The 23,481-nt window shown below is 48.4% G+C and overlaps 1 protein-coding gene across 3 annotated transcripts in view; it reads left to right on the plus strand.

Moving 5' to 3' along the window:
- Window positions 1-1,258: 1,258 nt before the first annotated feature.
- flnba (filamin B a) overlaps window positions 1,259-23,481 on the plus strand; it is a 51,478-nt gene continuing 29,255 nt past the window's right edge. The window contains exons 1-5 of one of the 3 annotated variants that reach the window (XM_086200248.1): window positions 1,259-1,754; window positions 19,108-19,217; window positions 19,303-19,438; window positions 19,924-20,021; window positions 22,959-23,106. In XM_086200248.1, the coding sequence (XP_086056374.1) occupies window positions 1,463-1,754; window positions 19,108-19,217; window positions 19,303-19,438; window positions 19,924-20,021; window positions 22,959-23,106 (784 nt within the window). In that variant the 5' untranslated portion in view covers window positions 1,259-1,462. The remainder of the gene's footprint in view (window positions 1,755-19,107; window positions 19,218-19,302; window positions 19,439-19,923; window positions 20,022-22,958; window positions 23,107-23,481) is intronic. The other 2 variants (XM_086200247.1, XM_086200249.1) reach the window with 2 other exon arrangements.

Genomic DNA, 23,481 nt, shown 5'->3' on the forward strand with positions numbered 1-23,481 from the left:
TAGTCCATAACCAGCCACGAAGCTGCAGCCTGATGGTTAAACTCCTACACCGGATTTAACTAGAACTGAGTTTGACCATCAGCCAAAGATTGAGAGTTACATTCAATTGCCCCTGGGTTCAGCGGAGGAATTTGGACCGGCCCAGTCCAGCTGCTTCCAGGGTTTGAGCGGCGCTACGCTAACATGCTGCTGGCTCCATATTCACCAAAACACACCAGAGATGAGTGACGATCACGTTTACCAAAGCTGCTCTGAAACATACAGAAGAAAACAAGCCCCCCCGACCAGCAGAGACGTTCTCGCACATTTAATCTTAAACTATTAAAGCTGCTGGTTTCAGTGAGCGTCTGCGTAAAAGAAGTGGGCCGGGTTTGCGGGTCAACAGGCACCTGCACTCTCTCTCGAGCCCAACGGGGGGGGGGGGTCAAGTCCAGTTCCATAAACTGCAGACAGCGAAGGTCATAATGGCTGAACTCTGTTTTAAAAATGGTCGTCCTCAAAACAATGGGGGGACAATTTAGTTTTGGTATCTACTCTGTGTATAAATCAATAATTTTATTCCTATATATTCATATTTGTTCATATCTTTGCAGCTTTTTGACAAAATTTACGTCAAAATTTGACATTTTCGGCAAGTAGGTCGCTACTAGCATGCTAGCACAGAGTTTGTTTGGGGACTGCGACAAAGACAGGACCCGGAATGCTGAAACTTTTTTCTTCGTCTGGATGTCATTAAAATGGTAACTCACACCCTAGTGCTGTCAATCACATTTATGAAGAAGAAGAAGAAGAAGCTGTAGCCTCCAGGTTTTCAAAGAGGGCCTTGAACTTGTAGGTAGCTACCGGCATGCTAGCTTAGGTTCGCTTGTTTGTTTGAGAACTGCGACAAAGCCAAGACTTGAAAAGCGGAGGCTTTTTTCTTCGTCTAAATGTCAATAAAACGGAACATTTTTGGTGGTGACTGACACCTTAGCACTGGCAAGCACATTTAAGAAGAGGAAGAAGAAGAAGAGGCCATAAAGTCTGAGTTCGTTAAACGGGGCCTGAACTTGTAGGTAGCTACTAACAGGCTAGCTTATTTTTGCTTGTTTGTTTGGGGACTGTTACAAAGCCCGGACCTTGAAAGCTGATGCTTTTTCTTTGTATAAATGTCATTAAAATCGTTCGCTATGATTTTTGTAGTTGTTTTTTGGCGGTAACTGACACCTCGGCGCTGTCGAGCACCTTTGAGAAGAAGAAGAAGACGTAGAAGAAGAAGAAGTTATAAACTCCGACTTTTCAAAGCGGGCCCTGAATGCAGCAGCAGCCAGTGAGTGTCGGCGTCGACCCGAGAAAGTTTCAGACTAAAGTCAGCCTGCTCGGAGGAAGCACCCCGGCAAGATCAGCGCGCTCCCCGGTCCACTCTCCGCCACTCTTACCGCCCGAAACAGCACAAAGAACCGAACCAGGCGACCCGTGAAAGATGCCGGTCACAGAGAAGGACCTGGCGGAGGACGCTCCGTGGAAGAAGATCCAGCAGAACACCTTCACCCGCTGGATCAACGAGCACCTGAAGTGCGTCAACAAGCGGATCATGGACCTGCAGCTGGACCTGGGCGACGGCCTGAGGCTCATCGCCCTGCTGGAGGTCCTCAGCCACAAGAAGATGTTCAGAAAGTACCACCCGAGGCCGAATTTCAGGCAGATGAAGCTGGAGAACGTGTCGGTGGCGCTGGAGTTCCTGGACAAGGAGAACATTAAACTCGTCTCCATCGGTGAGTTCACGGCGGCTCCATTCATCCGCCCGCAAGGCTCCCCAAACTTCAACCGGTGGTTCCTACGTGAGCTCACCGGCTGGTGAGGGGTCCGCGGGCGACTGGGATGGACCCCGTGTTGGCTCATTTTCTCCCGAATAAAGTTTCCCTTCACTTTTTCCCTTCCCAGCCTCAGAATGCCGCTCTGTCGAGGGACGTGACGAACTCCCATACTTAACTTAGCCTTTCTATGTTTCATCACCTTCCCGCAAGCATACACACACCGGCGTTATTTAAAACGATATCTCTGGAATCAGATGGTCTTCCTCCTTAATTCGGCATACATGCAGTACACAAATAGTCCTTAATAAAGATGGAACCCAATTAGAATTGAGTCTCTAATTAACCTCATGCTTGCGGTGCCTTTCAACCGGGGTTTTTCCTCCTGAAATCAAAGCAGCTTTCCAATTCGTCGGTTGCAGCACGTCTCAGTTTTGTGTTAAACACTTAAATTTAAAACAAAAATATAGGGTCTGGCTCACTTTCTGTTTAAATGTGAAGCAAAGTTTTCCTCCTGGGTGGAAGTTTCATATTCGCGTTGACTTTGTCACAGTTCGGGGACTTTTCCTAACTTTTCTATGAGTCAGCCACATTCACTCTTGCTGCATGTTACATTTAAGTCCCTCTTTCAGTGATGGGTTTATTAATTCTTTTTTTTTTAACGATATAATCATTCAAAAATTAGTCTCACTTTGTCAGTCCCACTGTGGGCTGATGAAAGGTTTATCTTATCTTGTATCTTGGTGGTCCTCTGAAATGATCAAATTAATGAGCACCTCCCAGGTGTGGCTGTGTCGTCCCAGCACAGCCACACGCTGGTATTCAGGATGGAACTTGACCAGATTATTGAATTGGGTTTAAAAAATCTCTCTATTCATTTTTCCGCCTTGTTTTCTTGAGATAAGGAGATACCATGCGGAGGTTTGACACTGGAATGAGCTTCAAGTAATTTCTCAGCCGTCTCTCAGGTAAATTAACGTGACTGAAGTCATTTTAGGTTTACCTGAGAGAACCCCCACCCACCCCTCGCTATTTCCACCTGACATCCATCATGTTGTCAACGGCTGCACTAAATGGACAGATTTCTGAATGGAGTTTGGCATGGTGTGTGAGCGCGTGCATGGCCCTCCCTCAGAGAGGGGACACACCTTTTGGTAATGAGCTTCAGTTTGGGTTCTTAATGGAAATATTTCATCCCCCGTCCACTGATTGCTGGAGCCGATGAGGTCCAGAGAAGGAACTCTTCCATCCTGCTTCTTGGGAACCATCTTGACGAAGCTGCTGGTCAGGTTATAACCCTGCTTCCAGCGCGTAGAGTTCTGGCTTCGATGAAATCGGTTTAGATCTCGTGAACGACACTTATTTCCACATCTGTTTGAGGCGGATGGCCGAAGTACCTCCATCTTACGTGACTCAGGGGTTTAAGGTTTTGTCAGAGTGTCTGTGGTTCTGCTGATGCGCTGTGACGGAACGTCAGAGGAAGGATGCTTCATGTCTCCGTTCTCAGTTGAACTGGAAGACACAGGAAAACGAGTCGCTGTGGCCTCAGTTGGCGCGATCAGTATTTGATTTAAACCTGTTTTTGACATATTTTGGCCTTCAGCAAAAAAAAGTTGGTGTCTTTTTAATGGGGGCCTGACATTCCAGTGTCTTTTTCCTTCTGACGCTGATAAAACTTGATAAAAACATTTCCGACATCTGAAGATACCGTTGATCGCTGATATCTGGTGCCCCAGCGTCTTTTGAATCTTTTGAATTTATTGTTTCTGACTGAATGTAATGAGAGTTCGTCAGTTAAGAGGGGAAAAACTGCAGCAGTTCTGACAATTTGTTTATTTTCTTTTTAGTTTCAGTTCTTAAACGTTTGCTGGCTGGTTTTTTCTTTTGTTGTTCAGTTTTAGGCGTGTGTGTGTGTGTGTGTGTCGAGGTCAGGCTGGTCCACAGCTGCTCCTAGTGGGTCTTATCTCTCAGTCTGGTTTTCACAAATTCAGGTTTAGCCTCGGTTCAGGGCCCGTTCAGCCTGATAGAGGGGACAGCGGGGAAAACTGGTTTTTGATAAACCGTCAGGACCGACCGACGTTTCCTAACTGGTGAGATTTGAAAACCTAACAAGTGCAAAGTTATGAAACTCCAGTTTCCCCAGCTGCCGCGGCCGGCCTCTGTGACCCCCCCCCCCCCCGAGTGTAGTCCGCATGAACCAGGCTCCCGTTACAGCAGCAGCTTTCACACTTCATCAGACGATAAACTGGGACTCGGGACTAAAGGAACCGCCGGCCCGTGTGGAACGAGCGAGGCTGCCGACGGGAGTGAGCCGAGGTCGGAGTTCGTTGGGTGATGTAAAGCTGCCTGCAGAGGTTTGATTTTCCACAGTCAAGAGGAAATGACTGGGCGGGTGGGAGACGACGCGCGCACACACACACACACACGCGCGCGCGCGCGCTCAGAGTGAGGCAGCACTGGTTTTGTTTCAACAGTCAGAGTTCTAGAAAGAAAAAGGGAAAACACAGGCTCGTTCTCCGAGGTTCTGACTTTGTCCAACTCGGAGGGTTTTATTCGTCCCTCGGGGGCTAATTTGAGGCGACCGCGTCCACCGCAGGTCCATTCAGACATTTAAGAAGCTGAGACGTATTTAACGACACTGTAAAATAAATAAATAAAATTACACTGTTGTATTGCTGGTGACTGGAGCTCTGCATCCAGCACCACAACACAAGATGGCCGTAGTCACGTGACGCATCGTGGGCGAACCCGGAGTGCTTAACCCGTTAACGCGTCCTCGCAGGAGCATTTTTTGCATGCAGAAAAAATTTGAGGCGCGTGTAAAATGCAGCGTCAGTAAGGCCACGCCCCCCTCACCTGGCTGTTCTAGAAGAGACAAATGAGACACCTGGAGCTGAAAAAATGATTCACCTGTGTGACGTCAGAGGAGAGCAGCTCCTGCTGTGAAACATCAGGCCGGAACTCAGCAGTCAGACGTTTTCAATCAGGCTTCTGTCTGGAGGCGAACGAGCATCCGTGCAACCGCAGTGACTCACGACTCCTGGAGGGTTTAGACAGGAAGTAGTTTAGCTACACAGGTTAGCGTTGGTTCGCCAGATACCTCACCTGGACGAGAGGAAGAGGCAGAGATGGAGCCAGCGTGGGAAGGAGATGTTTGCTGTTGCATCTCAATATCTCTTCTTGTACTGTGTGTGTGTGTGTGTGTGTTAATGGTTAGCCGTGATGTGGGGCCCCTTGGGGAGGCCCCCGGCTTTTGTCTGGTCACAGCGAGGCAGGCTGAGGGAAACTGATGATGTCATGACCAAACCTGCGCTGAGGGGCAGCAGCAGTCACAGAGACTTGATCCTACTGAGATGGTGAGACTGTCTGTGTGTTCTGCACCTGGATGCTTGCCAGCGTGTGTGTGTGTGTGTGTGTGTGTGTGCGTGTGTGTGTATATAAAGGGTGGAGGTGTGTTGCATCATGGCTGAGGGATTTTAGCCAGATTGTGTGTGAGGATCAGTGTTAAACAATCAATCATTCACTCGTTTATTAAATGTTGTCAGAGCTCAGCGGCTGCGTGTTTACGCACCAGGAGTGAATCACATCCTCAGTCTTTTATTTGACTTCACATGGCTGTTTTTTTTTTTTTTTTTTTTTGCTTGTTATTCGTTAATTAGTGTATCAGTCATCATCCTGTGGCTCTTGTCGCCAGCACGCGCTGTAACGCCGTGTGATCGTGACGCACGGGTCCATAGCGACAGGAATCCCATGTGAAGGCTGCTCGATGAGCTTCAACGTGCCACAGGGTTGACCGCTTCTCCTCAGTTCCTGACCGGGAAATGTCGTGCGTTCTCTGGGGGTTGCTGATGTGAAGAAAGAAAGAACGCTAACGTGTGCGGCATCTTTTACCGCCGCGTGCGTTGGCTCACGCTGCCTACCAGGTCCATGAAATCAGATGTGAACCCCAAATGACTTCCAAAATACTGGATGGTTTTATTTTATTATTTTATCATTATTTTATCTGCAGCTGCTAGTCTCTGCCTCATCTCCTGTACCCCTAGCACACAGCCTAGCACGCAGCCTAGCACGCAGCCTAGCACGCAGCCTAGCACGCAGCCTAGCATGTAGCCTGCTGGTTACTCAGTTGAATGTCTTGCTCCTGGAAGTCGTAAAAACGTTACAAATTTGTTGTCCATCTGGGGCTAAAAAATATCAAGTTTAGAATTATTCAGCCGCCCTGCAGCGTGACGCTCATGAGGGGAGGCGCCACGCCCCAATCCTGCAATCCTGATAATTCCTCTGATACAATATTGATACGCTGACACCACATTATGATATTTCTATTAAATCAGGAGTTTCTAACTTTACTTTTAGCTGTGGTTTGGTAAACATCTGGCTCTGTAGCTGCTAATTGGTCCAATTACTTTTTACTACTTCCTGCCAGCAGGTAGTGAACAGAGTTCATTTATTGTTTAAAAAAAGAAGGATTTTGAATATAAATGGTAGCACAAATCTGTGCCATGGAGCTAAATTTAACTTTTCTAGCATCATTTACCAATAAATACGAGCGCTAGCGGCCTGAAGAGCCTGCGGTTCGACTCATCTGCTGGAGTGAGCAGCAGGCCGTCGGGGAGACACACCCAGCTGCAGCAGAAACCACAAGGCTGACGTTCAAAACGAGCCGAACGCTCCGACAGCCTTTTCACTCGTTTGTGAAATTAAATCCACATATTAGAATCCGTCAGGGAGACTTTTTAACTCCGCTGTGTTCCGCTGAGAGGAACGTCGCTGAGAACAGGCCCGACAGGATCTGTAGCTTTCAGTTGTGACCCTCATCAGACTGTGTGACCTCATTTTCCTCTCCTCCTTTCTCTCTCTCTCACACACACGCACGCACGCGCGCGCAGTCGGCCTTGATTGTCTCCAGGTTGTGGTTTTCAAGAGAAACAGTTTGCAGTAGAAATGGAAGATACCATTTTTGTTTTTTTGACGATTACTGCTGATGCTGCAGAAATCTGCCCTCTCACCTTCAGGAACGCGACTCCAGCTTAAGAGAGGCGGCTAGATTAGCACCCAGCTTTGGTTGTAAACTAGAGCCGTCAAAACGAGGGTGGGGCCGGCGGTCCGCACCGCCGTCACCCATCACCGCAGAGATCTCTACCACCGCGGCGGCGTCTTCTTCAACTGAGGACTTTTGTCCCCTCAGAGTTGCTGTAAATCAGGAGTTTTGTTCGCTTCTGACTTGTAGGAGAGAGAAATGACGTTTCGCCCGCCAGCCGGAGCGTCGGCGTCACGTCAGCGTAGCGTCAGCGTGTCCCGTTTTGTTACATTCTCATTAAACCTGCTCAGTTTGGTGAACGCGGGGCGCCTGGCAACACCGGCAGCCCAGTTTCTTTCCTGTTGTCGGTGTGTGAGTGTCAATCAAGCGGCTCTGGCCTCCCGCCAAGCTTCTCAGGTGGTTGTGACTTTGATCTGCACGCCCTTCAGCACGCAGAGCGGCGGGATACGGGACCAGCAAACGTCACTCCCTGATCTGGGACAGTTGCAGTCGATGGAAACCGAATCGTATCTGCAGACTGGCGCCTCTCAACATCGCTCGCTCTGACATTTTAACTCACCGACTGGCGGGCTGATCCTGGATGTGGAACCACGCACGCACACACACACGCACGCACGTAAGCACACACATTTTTCTTGTTTTTTCTCCCGCTCTCCTCCTTTGTCTCTCAGCCACTGGTTGCCATGGCGCTGTGTGTCAACAACAGTCTCTCACCGACTCCACTCATTGATCTCTGACAGCTGATGGAAGTTTGGTGTGTGTGTGTGTGTGCGTGTGTGTGTGTGTGTGTGTGTCAGTGGCAGGTTCCTGCTTACACCTTCAATATGTTTTGTTCTCTGCTGGTTTCTGTTTTAGATTTCGTCTCATGACATCACACGTTTTATGAGCTTCACCTGCGTCTGTTGGTCGGCTGTTTGTCTCCGTCTCTCTGCCGAACTACGTAAAATCTACCTGGCAGGTTTTCACCAAACCTGGTGGAGATGTGTGGCTCCGGCCGGGGACGAGGACTCTTGTCGATCTGTAACTAAAACCTGAATCTTCTTTTCTGTCAGGTGCAGCAGCGGCTGCTCTTTCGTTAACCTGCCTGTTTGTCACCAGGCTGTTTATCTGCTATCTGAGGAGGATTTTCTTTCTTACACAAACACGTTTAGCTGGTCCTCATGGCCGTCGATGTACTGTAAACAAATGATATCATCAGGGTGCTAACGAGTCGCTTGTAAAGCTGCGTTCAGAACTCATAAAGAGGAAAACGTCATTCTTTAATGCCAAGAACCTACAAATGCCTACAAACACCCAGCAGGCTTTGCCTCCCGCGTTCAGGCCCAAAGTCTTTGACAGCAGGAAAAGATGGTCAGTCAGGTGACAGAGAGATTTGCTACGTTTTGTATGCGACACTTCAGAATACGTTGATGGAAACGTGACTTGAGCGATGGATGGGAACACGTTTCTAGAGATTAGAACGGCGAGAACTCCCTTTAAAACAAACATGTTTCGTCTCTTGGGAGCCGTCAGGACTCGAAGGGCTGCCGCGTCTGGACGTCCTGGCTGGAGTGCTTGAACTGGCTCCTCCACTCCTGCAGGAAGAGGGTTGATGGCTTGGTTTCTGGTGGCCGATTGTCTCAGCGCTTCACTGCCTCGTATTTATGGCTCTGACCTTTGCTCTCCTGTTTCTACCACAGAACCAAAACCTCCGCTCTTCTTCATCTGCATCCAAGTGAAGTTTTTTTTGTTGTTGTTTTTTTTGTGCGCTTTACTGTTTGTGCGGGAATCATCAAGTGTGTTCAGCAGCGTACCGCCGCACGCGTGGCTCCGTCAGAACCGGAGCGGCTCGGTAAACGGGCAGACGAGCTCGAAAGGAGTTAAAGATGCGTGACGTCTGGTTGTTGGGACCAAAAGCAGACGACAAGAAGATGTTTTCAGGTTTCAAACTCTGCGGAGAGAAAACAGTGTCAGGACAGGAAATGCAGATGTTCACATCTGGACGGTGGGGGGGTGGGGGGTGATTTATGGATGTGTATTGTCTAGAAACAAACTGTTGGGCGTTGGATCCTTCACAGGGCCGGACTCTGCGTTTTGTCCCACTCAGGCCACCCGTGTAGTTGTCGGAGCTCATCTGGTGCTCACTCTGTTCACCTGGAAGAAACGAGAAGCTCCAGGGTTCAACGCACGGGGTGTCGCACAAGTTGAGGGAAGACGTTACCATGGCGACGTGGTATTTCACCATAAAAAGAACTGGACTCCACTCTGGATCATATCCGAAATGATCAAGTGATGAGATTCCATCTGAAGACATCTACAACCTCAATATTGGTTGTAGCGCCACCCGGTGGTTACAGGAAGTAACCCTGATGTAACACATTAGTTTACATCAGGGTTGAAGGGTCTTGCCCGTCCTGCTGGGGTGCTCTGGGTGGCTGCCCTGCTTCCCCCCACCTCAGCACGGCCTCCATCTGGAGCTAAAACATGAAGCCACCCTGCCAGATGCCTCGTTTAGGTGTGAGTGAGGATTCTGGAAGGTTCCCTGGTGACGCGGGAGGTTGGAGGAACATCCACCAACGTCCGAGGGCAGGTTGTCCGGCACAGCTCCTCTTGACTCTTGGATGATTCACAAATCAGAGATTCCTAACTGTACAAAACACACACACACACACCTGCTGCTGGCTGCTCCACCTATCTGCTGCCTGTCAGGATTATTGTGGTCTGTTGACCTTGTGTATGTCTGACACAGATTTGTGTTGCGCCTTTCCTCTTCCTGTCCCACACTCGAAGTTTTTATTCTGTTCACTCTGAACTCTGTACTGTAGATGAGAGTGTGTGTGTGTGTGTGTGTGTGTGAGAGAGAGACACAACACACAGAGCTTCTGTGTAGAAGCAGAAAAGGTAACATGAGAGCAGTCGGGATATAGACTTACCTCTCCTGTACGCTGAAAGCTCTTTTGTCTGTTTCGACTCTAAACGCAGCAGCTTTGTGCTGGTTGTTCAATCTGACAACTCAAAGAAAGGGGGGGAAAAAAAAAGTCTCCTTAGAAACTTTGAAATTATTAGAAGTGGAGTTTCTTCATGAGGAGAAACAACAGTGGCTATGGAAAGTTGTGTTTTCAAGTTTTCAAGTTGTGTTTTCAACATGTCAGGATCGGTGGCTTTTGCTTCAGCCTCTTCTTCTCCATACGATAAATGTGTGATTTAAAGAAGAAAACAATAAGCGACTTCCTCCAAAGCCACATTGTGGCCTCTGCACACTGTAAAGGGTCAGTTCACCCAAGTCCCCTCTAAATGACCACAGATGGAAGGGACTTCCACCGTGTCTGCTGCTAGAGTGTCTCTGTCTGTGTAACGCCAGCCGCCACTGGCGGTCACGACCTTCTCCTCCGTCTCAACCTTCCTCTCATGGCCCGTCTTGACTTAGAATCAGTTTTCTAGCTTCAGATACTGCCCCCCCCCCCCCCAGTCAACCCATCAGACTCATGTCGCTGCTGCATTATTTCTTGCATTCCCGAGGTTCTGAGGTGTCTGCTGGTGCTCAACCAGCACCATGAACCTGAGTGGAAATGAGTGGGGTTTTTTTTTCCCGGCGCCCTTAGAACACAAACCTGTCGTGTCACGGTCGACATTCCTGCCGTAATGAAGCTGAATTCTCTCTGGTCTTATCACCGCTGTCGCTGCTGAAGTGTGTTTGATGTGGAAAAGGTAATTTTAGAGTTTTTTTTTCTCTGCCCCGTTTGCTCAAAGAGGCAGCAGACATGACGCAGAGTTCCCCACCGTCACGGCTCGGCGAATGTTTGGGTAATGATGATGATCAGGTAGACGGCAGGGAGAGAGACAAGAGTCCAATAACAAATAAAATCTCATCTCTCTCTCTCTCCTGCGTGCGTGCGTGCGTGCGTGCGTGTGTGTGTCACTGATAATGATGCAGCAGCGTTGCACTTGGAACAAAATTCAACCCTGGCATTTTTTCTTTGAATGCCGATCGAGTCATTTTCACTCCTCGGTTCACGAGGGAGAGAAGCACCGCGGCCTCTCCTCCCCTTCGCGCTGCAGCAGCTAGCAGTGATTCTACATCTGTTTTCAAACACGGAATTATGAAATTCAAACATTTTTCCAGCATCGGACCAAGATTTCCTTTTCTTTATTTTCTTCCCTTTTTGAAAATTGTGGTTCTTTATTCAATAATAATTGAATAATCGCTCTCTCTCTCACTCACTCCCACTCATTCATTCATTTTAGCCAGAATGTAATGACACAATGCTCATGAAGCCTCATGCTAGCTAAGTGTAGCAGCCAGAAAATGAAGCAGGACAGACGCCAACCTAGATGCTAGCTAGCATTAGCCGTGTTGCTAACGGCCAGGGGCGGCCATGACATTGTTTCCCTTTGTTCATCAAAGCTTGAATTAATCAATAAACTGAGATTTTTACTCTGAATGTTTTCTTTTAGCTCCATCCAGACTTCAAGCCCTCTTGCAATTTGGGATGGGAATCGAAAGCCGGTTCTTGTTGAGAACCGGTTCCCTGTGTTTCGGTTCCTTGGAATCATTTGCCAATTTTGCAAACCATTCCCTCATCGATTCCAGCGGGCGTGAATGATGTCATCACGCAGATTGTGTTGCTTGCAGGAGACACAGCGCCCAAGCGGCACAAACACTCAAAAGTTTGGTTACATTTCACGAGAAAGGATGACAACAGGGCAACTTGTAATACTTGCAAAGTGGATACTTCATCGAAGGGAGGAAATACTACCAGTGTGTGGGAACATTTGTACACACAGCCTGTGATGACTTTGAATGAATGCTGGGTTTTCGATCTGCTCCAGAGCGAGCCTCAACCCAGCAGCAGCGGCAACGTTGGCACGTCCTCTGCTGTTAACACTGCAGGTAGCGAACCAGCTAACACGGCCTAGCATGTTAGCGCCATGTGCCTCATTGTAAAACCTGCTGTCGCTAACTGTTAACGCTAAGTGAATGCCTTCTCTTGTGTTACATTTAGACGACCACGACGGGAGACAGTCAGACTGTTAGGTTTTTGGTTTGTTTTTTCCAAATGAGAATCGATCAAGAACCGCATCGTCAAACAGAATCGTAAAAATCCTGTCGATTCCCATCCTGAGTTGCAACACTCATGAACTTTATTGCGCCACATAAATGAGGGCTGTTTCACTCTTCAGTCCTAGCATTGGTACGGCTAAACATTAGCACTCTTTCTCTATTGTATTCATCCATGTTGTCACCGGAGTGTTTCATATTATCCTCCCTCCTTTCTCCTCTTCATCCTCCTCCTCCTCACCACATGGCCAGTCTGGTTCTGATGACATCATTGCCTGGGAACCGGCAGGATGAGGTCATGCTAGGCTAAACGATGCAGTGTGTGTCACTTTGTGTCCTGTTTATGCATGCAGATGTCATGCCAGATGTGTGTGTGTGTGTGTGTGTGTGTGTGTGTGTGTGTGTAATGACAGGGCAGCGCTGTGCTGGTTGGTGGTTCTCATGTTTTCATGGTCGAACTCGTTTAAGCTTGACCATCACCCCAGTTTGTTTTAATTGTGTTTAAATTTATTGCGTCTTTCCTGAGACGATAACACAACTAAACTCTGCTGCTGCCTCACTTGTAGCCTCAGAGCTGCATCGTTTACACGCGTGTTTACGTGCGTGTGTACGTGCGTGTGTACGTGCGTGTGTACGTGCGTGTTTACGTGCGTGTTTACGCGCTCCGACTGTCTTTCCTGCATGTTTTTGATGACAGATCATTACAAATGGCTGCAATTAATGGGTAGAGCTGCAGAATGGTGTGAAACTGGTGGGAACTGTGGTCATGATGTCACCCGATTCCTTGTGTGCATGCATGTGTGCCCTCATTTGCATGATGACACAAACAAAGCAGAGTTCTAAGAACAAGAACACCACAGGGAACTCTTTCTTTCTTTCTTGTGATCGTGTTTTTTATTTGCAGCTTAACTGGAAAAATAACTGCCTTTTGTCCAGTGGGCGCTTTTGTTCTGTTGTTTTCCCACTTGACTTCAGCGCGTCCATCATTCTGTTGGATTCTGGATGGGTTTTGACGGTTCTGCTGGAGGCAAAACCAGAGCTGGTCCCCAGCTCCATCTGTGACCTCCTGACCCCTCGGGAGCCTGGTTCTCAGGTGGCCTGGGTGTTTCTAGACGAGGGTGAACTCAGCCTTCACCTCCTGTGCCACCAGCGTTGGACGGCACTTTCTAGCATTGGACATTTTTCTAATTGTTGGTTCCTGGTGACTGAATCTGAAAGGCATGGGACCGTGTTTTCCTTCGTCTTTGATCTCTCTGTCTCTCCGTCTCTGTCGCTTCTCATCTCTGCAGCTGTGCGGGTTCAACCAGTGACCAGATAAAGGAGCCAGCCAAACACAATGACACAGACTCGGTATCTTTCTCTCCCCTCATTAACCGACTCTCAGGCATTTAAAGCCTCTGGCCTCCTGCCTCTAATCGGGGTTTTAGTGGGCTCGCCCCCTCTGAGCTGCATGACTCATGTGACTCTAATTAAGCGGCGCCGTCATTACAGCAGGGCTTCATGTGGTGATGTCATCAGTGGGTGCCACAATTTGGGAGTGCCGACATAATGGGAAAGACTGGCTGACTAAATTTTCTGGAGGCTCTGACCTCGAGGGGGGAATTAAAAAAAAAAAAAAAACGTCAGTAACTCTGAAACAATTTCAGACTCACTGGAGGTCGTGAAGGGGGAGTTCATGCGATCATGAGAAACATATTTATGTCCCTCGCAGGTGAAAAAATCTGCCTCCATCCCCACAAACCTCTAATTTAAGCAACATTTCCTTCTGAATCCCAGCACAACCCGTAAACTTGCGAGCAGATGTGGGATGGAGGAAGCAGACCCATCAACTCCCCTCTCCTTTTTTTTTTTTTTTTTTTTTTTTTTTTTTCAGCAAGTTGATGAATATTCTTCAGGGTATAAAGAGCAGGAGGGGAACTTTGATTCAATTTTTGATTCAAGAACAAACAAAGAGTGAAGTTTTGGATCAAATACATCAAGAACAGTCTGCAGTCCAGCCTGACACAGAACCCATTTTACCTGATTTAGGTTGTGCATTTGCGGTGTTGCTGAGATGTTGGGTGCCTCAGGGGGGTGGACTGGCGTCGTGGGAGGGTTCCCGGCTGATCCCCCGTCACGCCCTCGAGCTGAAGTCTGGTTGAAGTCTGAAGTCTTCGGCGTTTACGGTTCCCAGCTGGAGATTCTGTTACACCGAAGTACCGTTTTCAGCTCTTCCACCTTATGTGTCCCATTAAATCACTACGCGCGGTACTTTTCATCTTCTAGCATGTTGCTATGACGTTTGCATGTAGAAAAGACTTCTTTGGCACCGTGATGCCTGAGCAGGTGTCCCCTGGCTTCTGTGCCCGTCAAACGTTGGCCGAACATCTGCTCGTTGATCCGTTTGTGCTCCTTCAGAGGTGAAGAGTGACGACGAGTGATGAGGGCCTCAAGTTTTAAAACTTTTAAATGTTCTTACAATATAGGGTTGTTTTTTGTTTTTTTTTCTGTGGTATCTAATTTCATTTTCCCATCCTATAATAAACGAGTGATGTCATGAACCCACAAGAGTGTGTGTGCGTGTGTGTGTGTGTGTGTGTGTGTGTGTGCGCGCGCGTGTGCGTGCATGTGTGTATTTCTTTTGCTGAGTGTGTTGAGTGAAAGATTAGTGACTGACCTGACATCAGTTTGAAGAGACTACTTACTGTGTGCGTGTGTGTGTGTGTGTGTGTGTGTGTGTCCAAATTAAGTGTCCGTTGAGTAATGTCAAGTGTAGAGAGAGACTGGGGTGTGTGTGGCCTTTGTGTCTTTGCCTCTGTCCCTTGGGTGAGTGTGTGTGATGTGTTGGGGGTGGGTGTGTGTGCATGATCTCACTGTTTTGGAATCTGTTGGTGTGCAGTGGGTCAAACCTGCCACACACACACACACACACACACACACACACACACTCTGGCAGCTCCACATCCTGTTTACCAATGTTACCAGGTAGCTGCCGTCCTCTGACTTTCACCACCCTCCTGTTTCTTCATGTCGGTTGTTGGTGAGCTGATCAGTGTGATGACGCTCTGTTGCAGCTGCTTGAGTAACAACCGCTCTGCTCTGCTCTAAATGTTCTCTTCTGTTCTGATCGTTCTGTTCTGATTGTTCTGCTCTGCTCTAAATGTTCTCTTCTGATTGTTCTGCTCTGCTCTGTTCAGTTCTGCTCCGTGTGAATTGTGTAAGATCATTATTTGAAGGACACTGAGGGCGCTTTTTTGTGTGCAGGAGAAACAAAACAAAAAAATTGCTCAAAATAACTTCTGCACGTTGCTCCTGCTCCTCTTTTCTCTCCTCCTCTCTGATATTGCAGCTAGTTAAGCGGGTGGTTAGTTAATGAGTTACTGGAACCCAGCTCCAAATCAGTTAGTAGGTGTGAATATTCACACTGTGGAGATCAGAGCCGCTCCTCTGCTGTCTGCCTCTCTTTGCAGATCCCTGCACTCCAGGGTGTGTTGTGCAGATAAGAGGGCGGCTTGGTTCCAGCTAAGTTCACCTTTGAACGAACACACACACACACACACACACACACACACACCCCCAAACTCCCACACTTTCCGTTTCACCTTGTACACATGCACTCTTTCTCTTTTCTCTCTCCCGATACACACGTAATCCCTCCCAGCCCCCAACTTCTCCATTAGCGTGTTGTTGCGTTTCCCTAGCAACAGGTCAACAAGTCAGCCGGTATCAGCAGGCGCCGTGGCTGCTGAGAGGCTGGGGCGGCGGTTATCTGGCTCCGATTCGGGCTGAATTAAACAGCAGCCTTTTGTGAATGAATTTGTGTGTCGATAAATCTTTCAGTGGACGCGGCGGCCGGTTATTATAGCTTGGAGGGAGCGGGCGGGCGAGCCAAGGCAAACACTTCATACGAGCTTCTGTTGGCTGTAGCGCGTTAACGCTGAGCGCGCTAACGGCTGTGAGGTCAGACGGAGGAGCGCGGCAGCTCCAACCGGGCCCACGATGCCTCGTACTCAACAATCACCCCCGTGCGCACTAACTGATATAATAATTAATACTTGCCTATGTTAATGTTACCTGTGCAAAAAGGAGTTCATTCAATGCTCAATCAGTACACATAAATTGGGAATTTTTAAAAAGCCAACTCTTTTCTTTATTTATTTTTTAAAAATAAAAATAAAAGAAACCTTAGGAAAAGCCTCAAAATGATGTATTTACCTCACTGATTCCTTGTAATAAATAACAGTTACGATTAAGCAAAGATGGAGAGTTCCCTGTTTCTCTTTGGGTATGAAAAGAAATCCCAATTCCCAACATTTAGGCAACAAAATAACTTGATTCTTGAACGTTTGCGTACGTAAACACAGTGGGGTTGGCGTGCGGTGGTCAGTGGACTCTTGTAGATGTGCTTCTGAGTCTTTCTCTCTTGGATTGTTCTGTAGCAAAAAACAATCCAATATATCGTAAAATATCCATCAATAATTAAATAAATCCAGTGTTCATCTGCCGTGGCTGCAGCAGCTGCCAGTGTGCCTGAGCGAACACATGCACGACTTCTGTTCAGGGCCGCTTCAGATCCCCAGAGAGCTGCGGCTTTTACCGCTCAAACCCTCAGTAACACACCTGCTTGGTCTCAGACACACTTTGAGTTGGAGGACTCGGAGTTCTCCTCCCCAGAATCATCCGTTCTTTCCTTGTTCTCTCTCTCCCTCCACCATCTTCACTCTGTCTGTTTATATCCCCGTCTCTCGCTCTCTCTGTGGGAACAATAGGCTACCATGGCGATAGCCTTGTTACTCGCAAAACTGTGTCGGCAAGGACACACAAAGGGGTAAAGTACAAATACTGAACCAACGCGCTGAAGGTAGCGGCCTGCAGGCTCTCGAGTAGGACGGGAGGGACGCCACCCCCCCACAGGGGGAATCGATGTGCCACCTAGAATGTTGTTCCAAGTGTTGAAGGAGAGGCCGAAGGTTCCCAGAGCTCCTTTTTTGTTTCTTTTGGTCGGGGTTGTGGGAGGTCGTCCTCCACAGCCAGGGTCTCGTCTGTGGTGCTCAGTGTTTCATACTGTAGCGTAAACACCTGCCAAAAGAGCTCAGTATCTGGGTAGTACTGCAGACCATGAAGTAACAAAGTGGTTACAAGTGACAGTCAAAAGCAACAAAAGTAAAACCCATCAAGGTGCTCCAGAGACCTGAAACGCCTCTGACATCATCATGGGGGTGGAGGGGTGGGGGGTAGACCACTACAGCTCTAGAGTAACGGGTCACAGGCCAGAGACGCTGGGCCCCACTAACCAGCAGAGGTGGACGTGTTGGGAGTCCCGCTATCAGATTAGCAGTCATGAAGAGTTAAACGCTGAGACGTCTCATGAACGCAGCATTTTGGTTCCTCTCCGTCTCTCTCTCTCGCTCCTGCGGTACCGAAACGACCACGACGGAACCCAAACCTTCAGTCTGTTCTTCACCTGGTTTCAATAATGAAAGTGAACCCTTTAGTGTGACTGATTTACTGTTAGCCTGAGTGAGCTCAAGTGTGTGTGTGTGTGTGTGTCTGTGTGCGCGCGCGCGCTGAGCTCACTTTAACTTGGCTCCGCCCGCTTCTAGTCGCCCATCCGCACCCTGAGTGGCCCAACTGATGTGCTGAGATTGCTGTGTGTGGGTGGCGCTGCACTGACCCTCCCTCAACCTGCAGTCCAGCGTGTTATGGTTTCCTTTATGAGGACTTGAGGCGGGTGTGTCAAGAGAGCTACCCCTCACCGCAGAACACACACACCCACACAACACACACACACACACACACACACACAGGTGTGGCAGGACAACCTTGGAGAAAGAAAGGAAAGAGAAAACACTGCAGGAGTGAAAAATGGAAACTCCTAGAGAGAGAAAGAGAGTTTAGAGAAATGAGATGTAAAACAAACAGATGGAGAGAGAGTGAAAGGCTTTGAGAGACGAGAGGGGGAAAAAAACAAGGGTAAAACAGACGATAACGGTGTGTGTTGACTTTGGCTCAAAGACAAAGATGTTGCAACCTCTCCTGTGTGTTTGCATGATAAATGAGCATGTATAGCAGTTAATGGGTCACCTGTGTGTGTGTGTCTGTGTGAGAGAGAGAGAGAGGTGTAGCAGCTCCGCCTTAACCTGAGCCGCCCAGACATGTCGGGATGGCAGCTGTGCTCCCGACATGAAGCTGAGCTGGAGGATGTCCTGCAAACACGTTTACGTAACGAAGACACAAACAGGTGCTAGCCGAAGGTGTCTGTCTCTCTCTCTCTCTCTCTCGCTCTCTGAGTGATGACATCATGACTCACAGGTGCTCCTCCGATCAGCCGGGCGCGTTCATCCCGGGGAGCGGCGGCGCCCCTCCTAGCCTCAGTGTCTCTGCTAACAGGAGACGACTTTCTGAGACGTTTCACACACGCAGCCTCAGCACGTCACGAGTGAGGTGGTCGTTTCAACAAAACCCCCCCCCCCCCCCCATCGAATATCTTTCACTCTGTGTTTTGTAACTTTAGGAATAATCAGGAAGAATGAAGTTCTGGGGTTTTTTTTGTAGAGTGTAATTTTGTCATCAGACCTTGACTTATGTCCCAAATATGTCGTTATTATGAGAGGCGGAGAGATTAAAAATGACTGGAATGTTTTCTTCGCTTGACTCTGAGCTCTGTGCTGCACATTAGCTGATAGTGGTGTGTGTGTGTGTGTGTGTGTGTGTGTGTGTGTGTGTGTGTGTGGCTGGTATGAGGTACCAGCTGGTACAGTCTGGTCTGGTGGTTAATGAGGCGCATTAGCAGCACTCAGTTCTATTAAATCAGGGGTTTATATCCACAGTCAAGCTGGGGGGGTCTGAGGGGGAACTGTGGGGTGTCCAGGGGGGGGGGGGCAGTTTTGTCATTGTGCATCAATTCTTCATTCCTGAATCTGAATAAAGCGTAACCTCTTCAGCAGGAAGCCGAGTGGGTTGATCAGTTTTTTTCTCCTCTCCTCCTCATGTGGTTGTGTCACTAACGTTGTCTTTATATATTAAACCCACATTATTTATATCATTAATTATTGTTTTGGCCTGATTCTTCATATCATAACTGCCAGGTCAGGGATGGAGGACAACGTCTTCCTGGCTTCTGGTTTATCAAGGGGAGCTTTGTGAACTTTTCTGTGTTGCGATGTCGTGGTTCCTGATTTATCGTCTGAGCTGCGAGCAGGAACCCCCTGATGGCGTTGAATAGGAGTCTCACCTCAGGCTTGTCTCTCCTTCAGACTCGAAAGCCATTGTGGATGGGAACCTGAAACTGATCCTGGGTCTAGTCTGGACTCTGATCCTGCATTACTCCATCTCCATGCCCGTGTGGGAGGGCGAGGACGAAGAGGTAACATCCGGTTAATGTTTCAGCGTCTCGGCCGTGTCGAGGACGAGCGCGGAGGCGACTGACGAGCCTGTGTTTTTCTGTCCAGACAGAGTCGAAGACACCTAAGCAGCGTTTGCTGGGCTGGATCCAGAACAAAGTCCCTGATCTGCCAATCACCAACTTCAACCAGGACTGGAGAACCGGCAAGGCACTGGGAGCTCTGGTGGACAGCTGTGCACCAGGTACGTGTGTGTGTGTGTGTGTGTGTGTGTGTGTGTGTTACACAGCTGCAGAGCTGACCTCGTGTGGGGCCACAGCTGAATACTCTCAGTATTTGCTCTCATCTGGAACCGTTTTAATCTGCAGTCTAAAAAAAGCACCAAAGCCCCGCAGAAGTGATATCTTGAATCAGAGTTTCAGAGTCTGAGATTGTGGGCCTCCTCTGAGTCCAGCCTTGGATTAAAGGCCCCCCCCACCCCTTTACTTATAAATTAGTGTCTGGGTGCCTATAAAAGATAATTCTTACTCTGAGATTCTACATTTTCCATTTTGTACTTTGTCAAACTGATGGAATCTTTCTGATCGGGAGTCGGTTTGGGTTCACGTGACATATTTTTTGTTTTTTAATGAAAGAAATTGTGTCACTTCTGTTCGAGGTGAGTCTCTTACGTGTGCGTGTGTGTGTGTGTGTGTGTGTGTGTGTGTGTGTTATTCCTGCCATTTACAGGTCTGTGTCCGGACTGGGAGACCTGGGATTCAGTGAAACCAGTAGATAACGCCACCGAAGCCATGCAGCTGGCGGATGACTGGCTCGGCATCCCGCAGGTTGGTGACAGTTGACCTTCACCTAACACTTTGCTACTTCCAGCGTCGTTCTGTTCAGAATATGTCATCGTTACTGCTGAAGGAAGAAGGGAGGTAACAGCGGAGTGATTCTTATTCACGGAGGCGTGTGGAAGGGCTTTAGAGGTTGATGAAGCTGGTTAACCTCTGGTCGCTCTCTCTCTGCCAGCACTCCTCATTCATTTGACCTTTAATGGGTTTCATAAAAAATATGAAACACGTGTTGCACACCGGATGGGTGTGTTGACCAACCTTGATTGAATCAGTTCAGCACAAAAGCTTGTGTGTGTGTGTGTGTGTGTGATGTCCTTGCAGCTGCCTCATGGTGAAAGTCATCCTGCTAGTTTGTGATGGGTTCAGGGGAAGGAAGCGTTCTGGGGGCTTTTATTGGAGCAGCTGCACAGTGCTGATGTGTACACGATGTTGTTGACCGGCTCATGAGCGCAAACACCCAGGCGACAGGATCCTCCGACAGCCAAGGAGGAGCCGTGAGCCGCCGCGGGCACGCGGGTCGAGGACGTTAACGCTGGCCATGAATCTGACAGGGCAGATGAAAAGCTAGCTCTTCACCTCTTTAAGCCTTTTATATATATATATATATATATTGACCCAAACTTGTTCAAGGGTTGTATTCTCTCATTTCCTGTTGGCTGCACCCACTCAAAGTTTGTTTCTGCAGAGAATTCACGCAGCTCCTCCATGTCAGTAACGTGACACACAAACGCTAACAATCGTGCAGCTTCTGGAGACGGTGAAGCTCGGTTTCTCTTCCCCCGCTAACGTGAACTGGAGACAGGAGTCTCTTAGGTGGCTGCTGCTCTGCCGGCGCTGCTGCCAGTTTTGCATAAAGTTTGACTCTGCTACACTTCATCTTCCCTCACTGCTGCTGTGGTGTCTGAAGCCCTTCGTCATCAGCTGTCATTGAAATTGAGTGTTTAAGCCTGAAACACACCGGCTCTGTCCATGTCGTGTCACGCCAGCGGCGGGGCAGCCATTTTGTTGAAGAATCTCTGAACAAACACAACCAGCGGGAGCTGACTGGTCATAAACCAGTCTCAGGAGTCAAACGACCTGTTCTGCCTGCTTACCCATCGTTTCAGGCATGTTTTCTAATCAGAATGTGATACGAGTGATTAGGGCCGTACTTTCAGAACAGACCTGCGATGAGGAAGCCGTCATGGAGCAGCTGACGGTGTCGACATCCCCACCCTTGAAGGCTGATGGTAGCCAGTCAGCTAAAACCGAAGGACCAGTTTGTAACTGGCGCTGAACATCTTACACCCAGACTCATTTTTACCCCTGCTGCTGCAAACTGGCTGCGCCGCGCCAGCCTCCGCTCTGCCGGCACGAGAGAGCGATGACGTGAGGCGGCGGCGCATTGCACCCTCGGGGCCCGATAATCACACGGTCGGGTGTGACGTGTCATTACCTTCACGTCTCGCTGTCTGAGTATGTTTGAGGTGAGACAGGGGAACGTTGTGTGCCATGCAACCAGGTGTTTAACAGTCGCCAGGATATTAACACACACCTTGTGTTTTCACCACCGCTCAATAAAGTTAAAATTCCCTTTGCTGGCTTTTTTTTTTTTTTCCCCTGCAGAGGTCAAAGGTCGCCAGCAGCATCTCTCACAAATGCTGTTTGGTTTCCTGATTGTTCACAGGAGAGGAAGAGCTCAGAAGTTGAGTTTGTTTTTACACCTTTGTTTGAGGGAGAGGACACAGACCTCTGTCAGATGTCACGGTTAGAGAAGTATTTATATCACTTTGAGTGGACAAAGAGGTTTAGGTTGGAGGTTGTTTTGACAAGACGCTCATGACTGTTCCTCTTCAGCGACTGGACTTTGAGAAAGAGCTCACACAATCACCTCCATCGCTGCAATGAGGAAACTTTCATTCTGAGTTCTGTGTTTCAGAACATCGGCGCTTCCTGTCAGTCAGCTGACACACACCAAATGAAACGGTTCTCCTTCAAAGAAGAAGGGGGAAAAAAAAAAAAAAAAAACGAATGTCATGATCACATCCATGGAGTTTATTCAGGGAATATTTGTGGCTGGAAAAGTAGTTAATTCCAGTTGAGTTTTGACATCATAAAGTTTGTTTGTAAAGCGTCCAACGACCGAGGCAGCAGGGCACCAGTGTGACACCGCTCCGTGTCCTGGACTGACCCCAGCCATTCCCCTTCAGCTCATTTCCTCCCTTAAATCCGTCGCTCCTCTTCCTCCGCGTGACATCACACCGCAGCTCTGGTCATCCTGGCCTGTTTTCAGCCGCCGCTGTCCGCATACTTGAGTGTGCTTTTCATCTGGGTTTGTTTTTCCTGGTTTGGGTCCTTTTAGTTCTGATGAAGGGAAATCTTTAGTGCTGCGGCAAACAATGATATTATCAATAGCCCGCTGCCAACTTTGTGGCAGCCGTCTGAGGGAAGGTTCTTTGTGCATTGTGTTCACGGAGCAAAGTTCATGACGAAATGTTTTCAGTCTTGTCAAATGCCTTCAGAGGAGAGCCTGTTGCTGATGGACTGGTGTGGCAGAGGAATTTTTCACAGGCCCTTTTTAAGGAAACCTTTTCTTCTGGCTGCGTGTGCGTGGTGATACTCGATATTCTGGCTGCAACGGTGACTCTCTTACTTGATCAGAATCAAAATATTCAGGCTGAAATCTACTATTTTCTAAGCAAAAGGATGACACACTTGCTGATTTTTAGACTCTCAAATATCAGAATTTATCACGTTTTATTTTTTTTATGGACATAAAAGCAATTTGAATATGTTACTCTGGGCTAAAGGAGTTTGAAGAGCATGTTTCTGACATTTTTCAAGTGAGAAGTACACTATTAGAGGTGCAGTCAAAGACCATGTTCACACTGGCAGGTTAAATCTGAGTGTGTGTGTGTGTGTGTGTGTGTGTGTGTGTGTGTCCAGGTGATCACTCCAGAGGAGATCATCAATCCCGCTGTGGATGAGCAGTCGGTGATGACCTACCTGTCCCAGTTCCCCAAAGCCAAACTGAAACCTGGGGCTCCACTGAAACCCAAACTCAACCCCAAGAAGGCGCGAGCGTACGGCCCAGGTACGCACCAGCTCCTGAATGAGCGGCATTCTTTCCAAAAGGCCATCTGGCTGTCAGTAACTCAGGAGCTACTGGAGTGAACGTGACCTTTCCTCTCTGTGTGTGCTGCTTAATGGGAACACTGGAAACACTGGTCTGTCTTACAATGACAGGAAATAAGCAGCTGTTAATGGGAACAATGGCCTGCACTCATGTCTGAGACACACACACACACACACACACACATACACTCGTCCTCCAACTTGGACTGTAACCCAGAGGAGGAAATACCTGGAAATGTGTTCAGACCGACAAAAGTGGCACACAGCAGCCTCATTCATTCAGAGCGAGCCCTGTCGGTGGGCTTCCTGACGCACAAATAGTTGCTGGTCAAAG

Source organism: Aulostomus chinensis, chromosome 3 (assembly GCF_037954235.1).
Source record: "Aulostomus chinensis isolate RoL2024-O1b breed Wild chromosome 3, RoL_Achi_v1.0, whole genome shotgun sequence".
Lineage (NCBI taxonomy): Eukaryota > Metazoa > Chordata > Actinopteri > Syngnathiformes > Aulostomidae > Aulostomus > Aulostomus chinensis.